This window comes from Phyllostomus discolor, chromosome 10 (assembly GCF_004126475.2).
Source record: "Phyllostomus discolor isolate MPI-MPIP mPhyDis1 chromosome 10, mPhyDis1.pri.v3, whole genome shotgun sequence".
Classification (NCBI taxonomy): Eukaryota; Metazoa; Chordata; class Mammalia; order Chiroptera; family Phyllostomidae; genus Phyllostomus; species Phyllostomus discolor.
Window position 1 is genome coordinate 45,067,288 of NC_040912.2, and position 15,309 is coordinate 45,082,596.

Genomic DNA, 15,309 nt, shown 5'->3' on the forward strand with positions numbered 1-15,309 from the left:
ACAGAAATTATCTCTAAGAGTAATATTATTTTCTTTTATTCTTTTTACCTACATGAATTTCCTAAGTTTTTTGTAATGAGCATATTATACTTTAAAAAATCATTTTTGAAAAGGTCTCCCTAGCAAAAATATGTAATAATTTTTCTGTCTCTACCCAATTTGGGATAATGCTGTATCATCACATCTTTTATACTTGATTTGTTTATGTTCATATGTACCTTATTATTTGCTGGAACACTAGTATCTGTTGAGCCCTAGTATGTGCTTGGCCAAGTGCCATGATACTGCAGTCAGTACAGCATGACCTGGTGCCTGTCCTCATGGACCTTACACAAAAATCTGTAACAAATGAACAAGGTAATTACAAGACAAGTGTTCTGAAGGAAGCAAAGGTGGTGCAGTAATAGAATGACCTCCACTCCTGTGGAAAAGAGACTCTGTGGTATTCATTTGCTTATCCCTGTGCCCTGGAGGGTATGTGTGTAGTAAATGTTAGGTGAATTGAGTTCCCACAAAGACTGTATGATGAGTCTTAAAAAAGAAGGTGGGTGTTTTTCCATATGATTATATTCTAGCATTGCAAGAAAATAGTTATTTTTCAGCTAAAACATGAAATCTTTTTCCCATTAGTATACAATGTGGGGTTACAAAGATCTTACATATATGTTACACAATCTTAGGGATAACTTTCTATGACAATAATTTTAAAAACATATTTAACAGCTTTAAAATGTGAAAATACACATTAAAAATGTTTTCATGTATTATTAAAATGAAACTCGTTGTTTCCCATTTCAGGTGGATTCATCATTCCTTTCCCTTTATGATGGCCACGTGGCAAAGGAGATTCTTCTTCGAGCTCTTACACTATTTCAGAATATAAATAACTGCTTCAAAAAGGAAGGCCATTTAGCTAAGCCTGCTTTCACTAAAGGTTCATTGTTTTTCCATTTATATGGAGAAGAATGTGCCCAGAAAATGCAAGCGTTAGTTAATCACCCTGATGCAGATGTGAAGGAAAAGGTAACAATAATACCCAAGTTCTAACTGTTAGGTCATATTTTTCCAGAGTAATGTGGTCTGGAAGTAATGCATGTAAACTTCTTTCTCCTCTTCTTTACAAAGGGATTCTTTCAGCCACTGAATTTAAATAGTAAATATCAGATTTCACCATTTAGACAATGTAACAGCTTGTTCTAAAACATTTCTTTTTATTTTGCTATTTGCTGAGCTACTTCAGTTATTTCCTTGACATGAAGTGATGGTGACCTTTTTATGTGTAAGCTACTCTTCTGTGTTTGCTGTGATTTGTAGTTACTCATCTGAGACAGCATTATTAGTACATGTATGTATGTGATTGTTTCGGAACAAATGACCTTGTTCTTTTAGTAGCAATGAGATCCTAAGCTCGAGTCCACCTGCCAGCCTAACCATACTGCTTTCAAAATTCTATTCCAATCATTAGTCTCTATTCTAGGCCATGAAAACTGTAAACTTTTAGGAGAAATGTTTCTTAGCACCCACTCCCATTCAATGTGCCAGTACGTAAAGATGCTATGTATAAAATACTGGGAACAATCAAATTGTACACCTATATAGGCTACTGGTTAAATCAGTTATCTAGTCTTAAAAGAACTAAGGAGGTCTAAATATGCTGATGTGGAAAGACACCCATGAAATATAGATGTGTTTTTTAAATGAAAAGTGCATGTACATATGGACAGCACACTTCTTAGAATGATGCCCAAACTCCTGGGAGTGGGATTTTGGAGTGAGGAAATGACTTTTCTATGTACATCTTCTTCTACTGTATGAGTTTTTTACTATGGCATAACTTATGTAATAATTTTTAAAATAAAAAGGAAAAAAAACTCACAAAGTTGTGTTCTCTTCTTGATAGTACTTTATTTTCATCCATATTTTACTTGACTAAAATTACAATATATGAAAATTTCTCGACTTAATAGAATTTTTGATCCATAAGCTACTAATAACAACTTATTGATATATTTGAATTCAGCCAGATTTTAATATTCAAGTTCCTAATCACCACCATGCCTAGTATTAATCAAAATGCAAGCAGAAGCTTTCCTACTCATATATTTAAGGCAAAGCTTTAAGAGTAATGTAAATTTCCTTTGTAAATACATGGACTTCCATAGGAAGTCACAAGTCCTCAAACAGAAAAATGTGTATTCTCAACAGTTATCCTGATACAGAAATCAAACTTGGAAAAAATATTTTTACAATAGAAAAAGGATTCAATATTGAGATGAAAACATGTAAATTCCTAATTGGCTACAGCAGTGATGTACTTATGATGGCTAAGAATAATACTTTTGTCAGTTGTACAAACATAACTCACTGAAAGATACATTTCCTTATAATAATTTTTTAAATCTGCCTTATTTAATGAAAATATGTAGTAAGAATGCACACGTTAAAAACCAAGTTTTGGTTTCCATGCTTTAGCAGCATTGGGTTCTAAAATTGTCTTTTCTTTTTCTGTATTACTAGTTTGAATAAATAATCATATATCCTGAAGATCAGAGAATTGAAGCTGAAATGTCAAAATGCTAGAGAAAAAGAGGGGGTCGTTTTTAACTACACAGAATTGCATGATGAAAGTGCACAACCAGTCTTGATACTCTGTAGGTTATGGCACATCTTGGCTTTTATTAGGTGGAATTTCTCCTATTTGGTGGTTCTGTCTTCTTGGGCAATGAGGAATATCAATGTTCCTCAGTTTCCAAAGGGGAAAGGGACACTTCTATTAAGTCTCACATGTTGGTATGATGCCAGACAATCAAAGAGGAAAATGAAATTCACTTGGGGGATAAGAGATTAAAAGGTATTATGAAGTACATAAGACTGAATGTAGAGAAGAGAATGGATTTGTCTTATTTTTCCATTTTTTTCATTTTGCACATAAACCCTTCAGAATATAAATGAAAAATAAAATGGGAAGAATCATTCAACACAGTGAGATTCTACAAGGAGAGACAAAGGTCAATGTACTTCACGTAGTGATAAAACATCAAAGTAGAAAGAACGTAAATAGTAATTAAAAATGAAAGCTTATGAGGTGGTGTAGAAAAATGAGACAGGCCCAGTTAAGTGGAACTAGAACATAATAAAGTGCTTAGAGACCATCAATCAGATGGTATGTGTGAATACAAAAACAATGGTAAGGCCATTCACCATTGTTTAGAAGAAATAAAAAAGATGTATTTGGCTTGCTTATAGAACAGAGGTAAGAGATGAATTTTCAGTTCAGTGTTCAAGAGCAAGGAAGGTGATCACAAGAACATTAGCTAGTATTAGGGCACCATGCATGCCCCGAAGCAAATCCACCATAACACTAACACCTGATTCGCATCTGCTGGCTACTCGGAAGTAAAAAAGTAGGTGCTTGTTCAGAGTTTTCCTGAAGGTCTATTTTATCTTATGGGGAGACTTTTTGTGCTTTACATTATATATACAAACACTGCATACACATTTCCCCTTGACTGATTTGCATCTTAGTAGATGAAAATGCTAAATTTTGATTAAGATAATTTAATTTGTTTTTGCTCTCCAAATTTTACAAAATGAGTCAGATAAAATTGTTAGTCCTCAGTTTTTAGTGCCCTAATACATATACTTACATCCATAATAGGAACAATACATTATCAAGAGAATTAGCCTATTTTCAGCTTCCAGATCTACCTATCTGGACTAGGTAGTGATATCTTAAGAAATCATTTTATCCTTTATATTTTCAAAGTGGTTTTTTTCTTTAAATCACTTTGTTATTTATTCACATTTTTTGGAGGTAGGTGAAAATTCTCCTCTTGTTGCACATGAGGAAACTGAGGCACAGTGATTACAGGTGACTTGTGTTGGGGTACACAGAAAAATCCATGGTGGAATTAAATGGCTAACATGTATCATGCATATATGTGTGTGTGTGTGTGTGTGCGCACGCACTGCAGCACTTGCTGGGTAGCATTTGGTATAAAAATCCTATTTTGATTGTTATGAAAAAAGTTCATTTCATGTGACTATGAACTAGAAAGAATGTGTCCAAATGTATCTAATGAGCTGTCTTCACTTAGGATGGTTCAGAGTAATTGACTACAGAGCCCTTAAAGGACTAAAGCTCATCTCACTCAGGTGTGCTCACTCACTTTCATCATTAGTATTCCATACTGGCTTGATAAAAGTAGAATTGTGCTTAGGGGGGTCATTTAATATAAAAATATATCTGAAGCATGTAAAACAAAATATAAGTTTTATTGATATATTTGGAGTTAGAGCTAAGAAATCAGAAAAAAACTGAGTGTACGGAAAGAATAAAATTTAATTCAAACTGCATGGCACATTAACATTTAAGGTCTGTATTTATCCTTGTAAGATATTACTTCCTTGCAGCTATATTGTGCTTAGCAGTCTGACATTTAGATTAAAAATAGAAACTTTCATATAACTTAGCCCAACATCCTCTATGTTTTTATGCTTAAAAAATAAATAGCATTTAATATTTGGCATGGAAACTAATCTTAGAAGAGCAAGTGCCATAGCATGTGGGCATTAATTTTATCATTGCTCCAATGCGAATGTAAGAAATATGTTTATGTGAGCAGTCCTCTGGAAAAAATTTAGGTATGTAGACAGGCTTGACTAACCTTATAGAAGGCTCTTAAGAATAGAAGTAGGTATTTAAAATTAGTTTTTCATAACCTCAGAAAATTCTACCACTAAAATATAATGCTTTAGTTAAAAAAAAATCCCATTTATTGCTTACACACTGAGACAAAATTTAAAATCAGTATTAGCCCATTCATTATTTAAATGATCCATAACTGAACTCTTTGTTCATATGAACTGGCAATTGTAGCAGTAAAGTTATTACACAAAACAAAACAGAAACTTGCAGAAATTTCCAAATGTAAAAAATCATAATCATGAGTATCTTAGTCTTTTCAAACTTATATCAAATGTATGTCATTACAAGCTCCTGTGCTCTAGTTATTTTAAGTTTCATCATCACTATGTAGGTATCTTGATTCTCCATGCTTCAAGACAAAAAAATCTTCTGTTGTAAGTCCACATCTTTCTAGAGCCTCATTCAGTTTCACTGGAGGCTCTAAGTAATGCTGGCAAAGAGCAGAGAAAGAGAAAAAAATGAACAAAGATTAACCATACATGTATTTCTGGGATATTTCAAATAAGAAGTCAAACTAAAATAACATATGCTTACTTAAAATAATGCCCTTTCTTTTCACAGAAGCATTAGCAAATGAGTTGATCACATTTTCTAATACAATAGAGTCATTAACTGTTAAGTCACTAGAAACATCATACCGATCTATCCAAATTCCATCTATGTCAAATCTGGTGCAAATCTTAGACCAAGCATCATTAGATTGCATGAAATCTGGTAACTACTTCACTACATGAAATTCCATTCAGGCAATGGAACCAATGCCTAAGATAGTAGCAGAGAATGAAACATGACCAATATTTTTTAATATTGAAACTTACATTATAAGTGTGTTATGTGCATAAGCAAATGCTAGAGAAATATTTTTGGCTGGAGAAGGGTTGTATCCTTAAACCCCTGGCCACACATTGATACTATAGTCTACAGAGGGGAAGAGGGACAGGGATAAGACAGGTGAATGTCCCTAGTCCCCTTTGTCTCCTCGCCTTTTCAAAGCTTAGAAAAGAAGACAGCACACTGTTGCAGGATGTTTTAACCTATCAACTATTTTTTCAAATAAACTGAAACCACTTAAAATGTGTTATTCTAACTACTGATTTAAAAGGGATAAAAAGAAATCATCTCACCAGCTATTTCCCTCTTGGCCTAAATCTTTACATTGTATAACTGCTATTTTTTCATTTTACTTCAAGCGGGTTTTCCCAATTTCCATTTTAAAAGCTGCATAATGTAGAAGTAGAAAGCAGGAATAAAAGTAAAAAAAGTTAGATTGGTATCTCATCTAATGACCAGGGGTAAGTGTGCCTTCGCCCTTAATGCAACAAGCACCTTTTGAGCACCACAGAGTTGCCAGGCCAGGGAATAAAACAGAGACCCTTGCCTTCCTGGAGCTTACAGTCTAGTAAGACAAATAAATGAATAAATAACAAAATAGTATCTGAATGGTAGATGAATTCTAAGGACAAAATGTGGGTAAGTGTGGGAGGTAAAAATACAACAGTCCAGGTAGTTCTCTTTGAGGAGCAGCAGATGGCGGTGGAGTAGAATTTATTTTGCGCCACCTCACAGAATCAAGCTGAAAATAAAAATAAGAGGGGAACATCCACCCAAACTGAAGACTACCTGAAAAGGAGATACTTAAACAAGGATGGGCAGAAACCACCTCAAGACCAGCATTAAGGGCAGGGAAGCAAAAGGGGCTGGCACCACTTTCATAGGCAGTGGGCCAAGGCTGCCACACAGCTGTGCAGCTTCCCCCAGAGAGCAGTGAAGCCTGGACCTCTGACTGGGCTCCCAAGCATAGAGGGCCAGTGCTGGGATCACCCACCCACACAGCATCCAGCAGTGAAAGGCTGTAGGCTTCATGCCCTTGGAGAAAGACAAAGCCCACTTAAGACACAGCCACCTTTTTTCTATTCCTTACTCTTAGTGTTTCTCTTCCCTCCATCCTCATAATTATTTTTCTTTTCTTTGGTCTTAATCATATTCTTATTTTTCTTATATTCTGTTTCTCTTTCAACTTTGTTATTCTTTACTCTTTTATTGTTGATTTTGCTGTTGGATGGATTTTTTGTTTGTTTGTTTTGCTTGTGTGGGTTTTGTTTTCTGTGTTGTATTGCTTTGTTCTGTCAGCACATTCAAGATGTGGTAGGGGTTGAGTCTCTCCACAGAGGAGAACCCACCAATGTATGGGCCAACAACAGTCAAGACCCAAATACAACAGGAGAGCCCACATAAACTGCACAAGGGCATTCCTAAAGCATCCAGTTCAGGAAATAAGGAGACTGCACCACTGAGTCCTACATGACTCCTACCACATACTGCCACCCCACGAAGACAGGAAGTCAAACCAAATCTATCTAATTCATAGAAACAAAAAGAGTTAGTTAAAACGGGGAGAGAAACAACCTCAAATGAAAGAAAAGGAGGAATCCCCAGAAAAACAGCTAATTGAAACCAAGGCAAGCAATTTATCAGACACAGAGTTCAAAGTAATGGTTATAAGGATGTTCAAGGAACTTAGTAAGAACTACATCAACATGAAAAGGGACATAGAAACCTCAAATAAGAACCTGTTGGAAATGAAGAATGCAGTATCAGAAATGAAGAATATGCTACGAGGAATGAAAAGCAGGCTAGAGGAAACAGGATCGAATCAGCAATTTAGAAGCAATCTGACAAAATAGACTTCAAAATACAGGCCATAAAATGACAATGTCACTACATAGTACAAAAGAGGATATAACCCTTATAGATGCCCAAGATAAAGAAAATCTTGGTGGACTTGAAGAGATCAACAGCAATATAGTCACTGTAGGAGATTTTAACACCCCACTGTCACCACTGGACAGCTCTTCCAGACAAAAAATCAAAAAGGAAATGGTGACCTTAAATGACACACTATATCAAATGGATTTAGTTGATATTTACAGAACATTTTCTCCAAAAGCATCAGAATGCACAGTCTTTTCAAGTACATATCGATTATTCTCAAAGATAAACCACATGGTTGGACACAAAAGAAGTCAAATTCAAGAAAATTGAAATCATATCAAGCATTTTCTCAGATCATAATGGCATGAAACTAGACAACCTCAGTAAAAATATTCAAAATCATTCAAATACATGGAGACTAAATAGCATGTTATTAAAAAATGAATGGATCATCAATGAGATCATGAAAGAAATCAAAAAGTATCTAAAAACAAATGAAAATGAACATACAAAAACCCATAACCTATGGGATACAGTGAAAACAGTCCTGAGAGGGAATTTATAGCATCCCAAGGCCTACCTCAAGAAGACAGAAAGATCTCAAATAAACAATCTAACCCTATAACACTTAAAAGAACTGAAAAAAAAAAAAGCCAAAGGGAATAGAAGGAAAGAAATAATCAAGATCAGAAGAGAAATAAATGACATAGAGCTTCAAAAAAAAAAAAAAACAATTCAAAAACTCAATGAATCCAGGAGCTGGTTTTTTGAGAAGATAAACAAAATGAACCTTTAACCAGACTCATCAAGAAAAAAAGGGGAACCAAATAAGATCAGAAATGAAAAGGGAGAAATAATGGATACCACAGAAATAGAAAGGGTTGTGAAAAAATACTATGAACAACTATATGCCAAGAAGTTGGACAACCTGGACAAAATGGATAAATTTCTAGAATAATACAATCTCCCAAGACTGAATCAAGAAGAAACGGAACACCTGACTAGACTGACAACAACTAATGAAATTGAAGCAATAATAAAAAAACACCCAGGAAACAAAAGTCATGAACCAAACAGTTTCACAGGTGAATTTTACCACTCAAAGAAAAACACCTATCCTTCTCAAACTATTCCCAAAAATCCAAGAGAAGGCTCCCAAGCTGTTTATACAAGGCCAGTATTTTTCTAATTCCAAAACCAGGTAAAGACACAACAAAGAAAGAAAACTATAGGCCAATATCGCTGATGAACACTGAGGCTAAAATCCTCAACAAAATACCAGCAAACCAGATCCAGCAATATATTAAAAAGATCATTTACTATGATTAAGTGGGATTTGTCCCTGGGATGCAAGGTTGGTATAACATTCATAAATCAACAAATGTGACACATCACATAAACAAAATGAAAGGTAAAAACCACATGATCGTATCAATAGATGCAGAAAAAGCATTTGCTAAAATCCAGCACTATTTGTGATAAAAACTCTCAGCAAAGTGGGAACAGAGGGAATGCACTTGAACACAATAAAGGCCATATACAAAAAACCTACAGCCAACTTCATACTCAGTGGGCAAAACTAAAAGCATCCCTTCAAAGATCAGGGTAAGAACAAGGATGTCCGCTTTCACCACTCTTACTCAACATAGTACCAATCATAGTACTTGAAAGACCTAGCCACAGTGCTGAGACAAGAAGTAAAAGGCATCCAAATTGGAAAGGAGGAAATAAAACTCTCATTATTTGCAGATGACATAATATTGTACATAGAAACCCTATAGACTCTACCAAAAAGCTACTAGCCCTGATAAATGAATTTGGCAGAGTAGCAGGGTACAAAATCAATATTCAGGAATCAACGGCATTTCTATACACCAATAATGAACTTTCAGAAACAGAAACTAAGAAAACAATTCCATGAACTATTGTAAAAAGAAGAAATGAGGTACCTAGGAATAAATTTAACCAAGGAGGTAAAGGAAGATCTGTATTTGGAAAACTATAGGGCACTGATGATAGAAACTGAGGAAAATACAAATAATGGAAGAATATACTGTGTTCATGGATTGGAAGAATTAACATCATTAATAGGCTTTGTACGCAAGTGTGAGATCTATGGCTTTGATTCTTGAGCATTATGGGAAGCTACTAGGTAGTTCTGGCAGAGAAGTGTCATGATCTGACTCAAGGTATAAAGGTCACCATCCTCTGCAGTGTTGAGAACAAACTGTAGGGCAATGTGGTAGCAATGATGGTGGTGAGAAGTGGTCACAGTCTGATTATAATCTGAAGGTTGAGCTGACTGCATGTGGGGAAAAACTGGATGGACAATATGAAAGGCAAGTCAAGGTTTTAGAAGGGATTTGTCATTTACTGAGGATGTAAGAGAAATTAGAGGGGAAATCGGGAATTTTGGTTTTGGACTTAGGCTTTGGTACCAATGTTAAGGCAGTTGGAAATATAAATGTGGATTATAGTAGGGGGAAAACCTGAGCTACAGGTACAATGGATAGATGGTATTTAAAGCCATATGACACATAAAATCCCTAAGGGAGTAACCAGCTAGAGAGGAGGTCCATGGACTGAGTCCTAAGGTACTCACTGTTTAAAGGGAGTGTAGATAAGGAACTAGCAGAGACTAAGAAGCAACAGCTAGTGATGTACTAGAAAAACCAGGCAAGTTTTCTGTGGCTTAAAATGCACAGGTTTTCTTCTCTGCCCCACCCCCTTAACTTCTAGGTTTATGGCTATATTAGGAGGGTCAGGGATACCTTTCCACTGAGTGTTGAATAACTTAGGTTTTAAGTATACATTGGTTACCCACAATTCCTACAGATAATCACTTATTGCCAATAGGAAACTACTTTTAGTCTTTTTATGCATATAGGAGATTGGTAATATATCACCAATAAACTAAAACTTTAAATGATAGCCTAGATCAAGAAATTACCCTTGCAAAATTTTAATTTGAGATTTCAAAATAATGAAATTCTTTCCCACTAAAAAACAATTTGTTTTATTAAATTATTTTCCCCCATGCTCTACAAGTCTTAGCCAACAATACACTTACACAATCACCCTACACTAATAATTTATTTGATAAGCTATAATTTTGGTAATAAGCTGTAGTGTGGTTTTTGATACTAAAATATGAGTTTCTTCATAGGTCAATTCTTGGCTGTTTTAACCATAAAGAAAATAGGCATAGGAAAAGGCAAAAAAGCCTTCTGAGTGATGGAAAGCTGTATCTCAAAGTACAAGCAAGGGAGATAAAAATACCCCATAGCCCTAGGAACAAACAACTATGTATAAAGCAAGATAGCAGATTAGAGATAAATAAGAGTTAAGTAGTGGAAGCAGAAGCTCCCAGCCTCAAGACAATAAGAGACAGGCAACCATAAGTGTCCTTTAAGGGGATATGTTTTATGACCTACTGCAACAGAAGATAGTCAAAATAAAGACCCTGGTCATTTGAAAAGTTAACATGTTTAGTAATGCCTAAAATTCATTTCCCCCAAAACTGAGTTGTTTTAATACATCATCTAGGAAATTCACTCATCATTTCCAAGATAAATTAGATGCTGTTATATGTATAATTTCAAACTGTTGCTGAGGTAAGGATGTCCTTAATCTGTAAGCAGCTAGTATAATTACTTACATGCAAATCATTTTAAAGTGCTTACAAATCAGGTAAAACATCCTCCCTGAAAATTGCATCTACTTTATAATTGAACAGACTTGTGATTATAAGGTTTATACAACTCATGTCAAACTGTGAACAAATTCGCCTGGCTGGTGTAGCTCAGTGGATTGAGCGCGGGCTGTGAACCAAAGTGTCACAGGTTCGATTCCCAGTCAGGGTACATGCCTAGGTTGAAGGCCATGACCCCCAGCGACCGCACATTGATGTCTATCTCTCTCTCTCCCCCCCACTTCCTTCTCTAAAATAAATAAATAAAATCTTAAAAAAAAAAAAAAAAAGAACGGCATGCAATGAGGGGTTTTTTTCACACTATATTGTTTTACTAATTCAAGATTTACCACTTCATGGATGACTATGAATCAAACAGGTTCTGATTCCAGTTTGATCTCTGAACACACTGCTGGATATAGTGATGCCTGAATCCATCATAGGTCAAAAACAGAACCAGTTACTTTTATCACAAACTCACCTCATTTGCTAAGGCAAAAGTTCCCCAGTGAATGGCCACAGATTTCTTTGCTCGAACATCAGTGTGAATCCTTACAGCTTCTTCTGGGTCTACATGCTGGTATTTCATAAACCACCTGATGAAACACAGAAACTTATCAATTCAAACCTTTTAAATATATTGAGTTGGTCAAAAAGTTGATTTAGTTTTTTCCGTACGATGGCTCTAGTGGTGTTTAGTTGATTTTAACTACATTCAAAACAATTTTGTTAGATTCTATTGTGACAGCTGTCATATCAGCATGCATTTTTTAAAAAACTGATCAATACTAGTTAATTTTTGTGCATCCATTTAATATTGAAGATGGAAGACAACAGACATTTTCAGCATATTATGCTTTATTATTTCAATAAAGGTAAAAACGCAACTGAAGCACAAAAAAAGATTTCTGCAGTGTATGGAGAAGGTGCTGTGACTGACCGGAGTTCTCAGAAGTGGTTTACGAAATTTCTTGGTACTATTGACATTTTGGCCAAATACTTCTTTGCTTGTGGGGCTGTCTGATGTATTGGAAGGTGTGTAGGAGCACCCTTGGACTCTCTACCCACTAGAAGCCAACAATGGAAGACAGCCAACATACTCAAAATATCCAAATCAACAGTTATTGGTGAAAATGAAAAACGTATCTTTTATTTTACAGAAGAAACTAAATGGACTTTTTGGCCAGCCCATTATAATGATTGCTTCATCTAATCAACCTTTTAAGATTCTGCACAGGAATAAATCATAGTACGCAAAACCATCCCTCTTGAACCTACTTTTCTTCTAGAAAAAATTAAGCAAAAATATTTCATGTACCAACTGCTATACAATAGATAAGTCACAAGCAAAACTCCCCTTTAAATAGTAAGATTTTGTGTTATGTGTATTTTGATTTTACTGATGATTTACCATATTTTGCTGTGTATAATGAGCACTTGTTTGCCCAAATTTTTGAGGAAAAAATAAAGGTGTGTGTTATACATGAGTAATACTAATTCCATATCTATATAAATGTTTTTAATTCTTTTATTTATGCTTATGTGTTAAAGTGTAACTCTAGAAAGCAATATCTGTATGCAAAGTAATACCCTGGAATATGATAATCAGTTTTGTTTCTAAATATTAACTAATTAATTGATTCATTAATTAAAAAATTAAAATGAAAGATTTTTTCCCCCTGCAAGTCTGGCCCAAAAATGTGGGTGGTTATTGTACATGGCAAAAACAGGTATTCTGAAGATATGTCTTACTGTTACTTTAAAAAGCAGGTATTTACACTTCTGGTATGGATCAAAACAATGGGTAAAGAATCAGAAACTAAAACTCTAATTGAAAAGAACCAGAATAACATGCTGAAACAAATTGTTTTAAAACTTGCTAAAGCAAAAAGCCAACAAAAATTAGTCTATAATATTTAAAGATCAGGAACAAAAATATCCAATACCATTCAAGGATTTTATTTAAACAGCATACAACTGAACAGTGAGGTATTTGGTTGGGCTAGAAGAGGCGGTTCATGAGGGGGACTAATTAGAGTGTAGAAACACTGAAAGGCTGCCTAATGCCTTGGAAAGAACAGGGACACTTTCAGGAGAAAGAAATACTATTTCTCATACAAAGAGGAAGTATACTATCTACAAGCAAGTCCTTTGCTTTCCCAGCCAATAGTTTTGTTTTGTTTAAGATTTTATTTATTTATGTTTAGAGAGATGAGGAGGGAGGGGGAAAGAAAGAGAGAGAGAGAAACATCAATTGGTTGCCTCTCACACACCCCCAACTGGGGACCTGGCCTGGAATCCAGGCATGTGCCTTGACTGGGACTCGAACCAGCGACCTTTCAGTTCGCAGGCCAGCACTCAATCCACTGAGCCACACCAGCCAGGGCTCCTGACCATCAGTTCAGAAGAGAAAAACATTGTCTTTGTATTGTTTCCATCCCAGGTCTGCTACTGCCAACTACTGCTGCAGTCAAGACTAATGGATATGGACTCAGCACAGGTGCTCCTGCACCTTATAGAACACATCATGGAAAAGCTCCTCCATCTGTAACAGCTACAGGATTGTTATTTATGGCAGGTGTTGCCAAGCCCTGCGGGCCTAGAAACAGAACCACTGTGTTCTGGGCAGCAGATAAGAGAGACACTGTTCTCTATAGCTCCTGACACAGAATGCAGTTTATTGGTGTTTCTTTTTACTTTTTAAAAAACCCTTACTGCAAATCAAAGGGATAGACATACTCCCTTCTACCTTCAGGTGTATCTGAAATAACTAAAATGTTTACTGTAGTATAAAATTAAACTAAAGACTTATAACTGACTTGGACAGAATAATTCTCAAAGTAGGGGTGACATTCCTATTATTGAAAGTCATTTTTGGTATAATCATCTCAAATTTATAGAGTTATTTCTAAAACTGTTAATACTAAGCAGAAATTATACAATAGAGGCTACTACAATTTAAATCTCTTAGGGCAAATAATGTCCTCCCCATCCTTTTACCATCTCAACAAGACTGCTGCAATACAAGCAGAAAGGGGAAACTGCATAAGGTGAATTTGTGTAGTTCAATGTACACATTACATCACCACCTATATATGAAAAGTTTTTATTTTGCTACATATGAAAACTTAACTTGTACGATTACAAAAGAGACATTCTAATATATTAAGAATATACTGAATAAAGATCAACACCACATGAAACTGATTTATGAATATCTTAATTGATGTTTTGAGAGGTTCCATTAGAATTCAGAATTAGAATTAAGTGGAAAAGTAAAATTCAAGAATTATTATTTAGAATAATATTTTAAAATAAGGTTAAAATACCCAGCCCTTTAAAGAAACTAGAAAAAAATAAATGAGAGAAATAGGCATTAATAAAGGCAGTGAAGAAATGGTTTAGTGAACCTATAAAGTTAATTCAGTAAGTAAAACAGGGCACATGCTTGGTTTGTGGGCCTGGTCCCCAGTTAGGGCACATGGGAGAGGCAACCGATCGATATTTCTCTTTCACATCAGTGTTTCTCTCCCCCTCTTTCTCCCTACTCTCCTTCTCTCTAAATAAATAAATAAAGTCTTTAAAAATAATTAGTAAAAAAACCAGATGGAAACCAATGATCAGGTTTGCTCAAATCATATTAGCATTCATTTGCTTGCAGGATTGCCTAAATAAAATGTCATTATACAAACAATTCTGTATGTATCTATCCGTGCATGCACTTCAGAAAATAAAACTTGGCCCTGGCTGGCATAGCTCAGTGGATTGAGCACAGGCTGCAAACCAAAGTGTCGCAGGTTCGATTCCCAGTCAGGGTACATGCCTGGGTTGCAGGTCATGACCCCCAGCAACCACACATTGATGTCTCTCTCTCTCTCTCTTTCTCCCTCCCTTCCCTTTCTAAAAATAAATAAAATCTTTAAAAAAAAAAGGAAACTTTATTATTTATTTATTTATTTAAAATCCTCACCTGAGGATACATTATTGATTTTAGAAAGAGAGAGAGAGACAAACATCTATGTGAGAAACATTGATTGGCTGTCTCCTATACATGCCCAAGGATCAAATGCACAATGTGGGTAGGTGCCCTGACCAGGGATGAAACCCGAAATCTTTTGGTGTACAGGACAATACTACAACCAACTGAGACACCTAGCCAGGGCAAGACATTTTTTAAATTAACTCTTACAATGCAGCA

The 15,309-nt window shown here is 35.3% G+C and overlaps 2 protein-coding genes across 5 annotated transcripts in view; one reads left to right on the top strand and one right to left on the bottom strand.

The window, feature by feature from the left end:
* The window catches only part of ARMC10 (armadillo repeat containing 10), a 30,555-nt gene extending 28,938 nt beyond the window's left edge, over positions 1-1,617 (top strand). For both annotated transcript variants that reach the window (XM_028525418.2, XM_036010725.1), the window contains one exon: positions 799-1,617. In XM_028525418.2, coding sequence (XP_028381219.1) covers positions 799-1,047 — 249 coding nt within the window. In that variant the 3' untranslated portion in view covers positions 1,048-1,617. The remainder of the gene's footprint in view (positions 1-798) is intronic.
* A 274-nt stretch (positions 1,618-1,891) lies between these two features.
* Positions 1,892-15,309, bottom strand: part of NAPEPLD (N-acyl phosphatidylethanolamine phospholipase D) — a 72,455-nt gene continuing 59,037 nt past the window's right edge. The window contains exons 4-5 of one of the 3 annotated variants that reach the window (XM_028525416.2): positions 11,593-11,707; positions 1,892-5,138 (exon numbers count right to left, since the gene is read on the bottom strand). In XM_028525416.2, the coding sequence (XP_028381217.1) occupies positions 5,016-5,138; positions 11,593-11,707 (238 nt within the window). In that variant the 3' untranslated portion in view covers positions 1,892-5,015. The remainder of the gene's footprint in view (positions 5,139-11,592; positions 11,708-15,309) is intronic. The other 2 variants (XM_028525417.2, XM_036010721.1) reach the window with 2 other exon arrangements.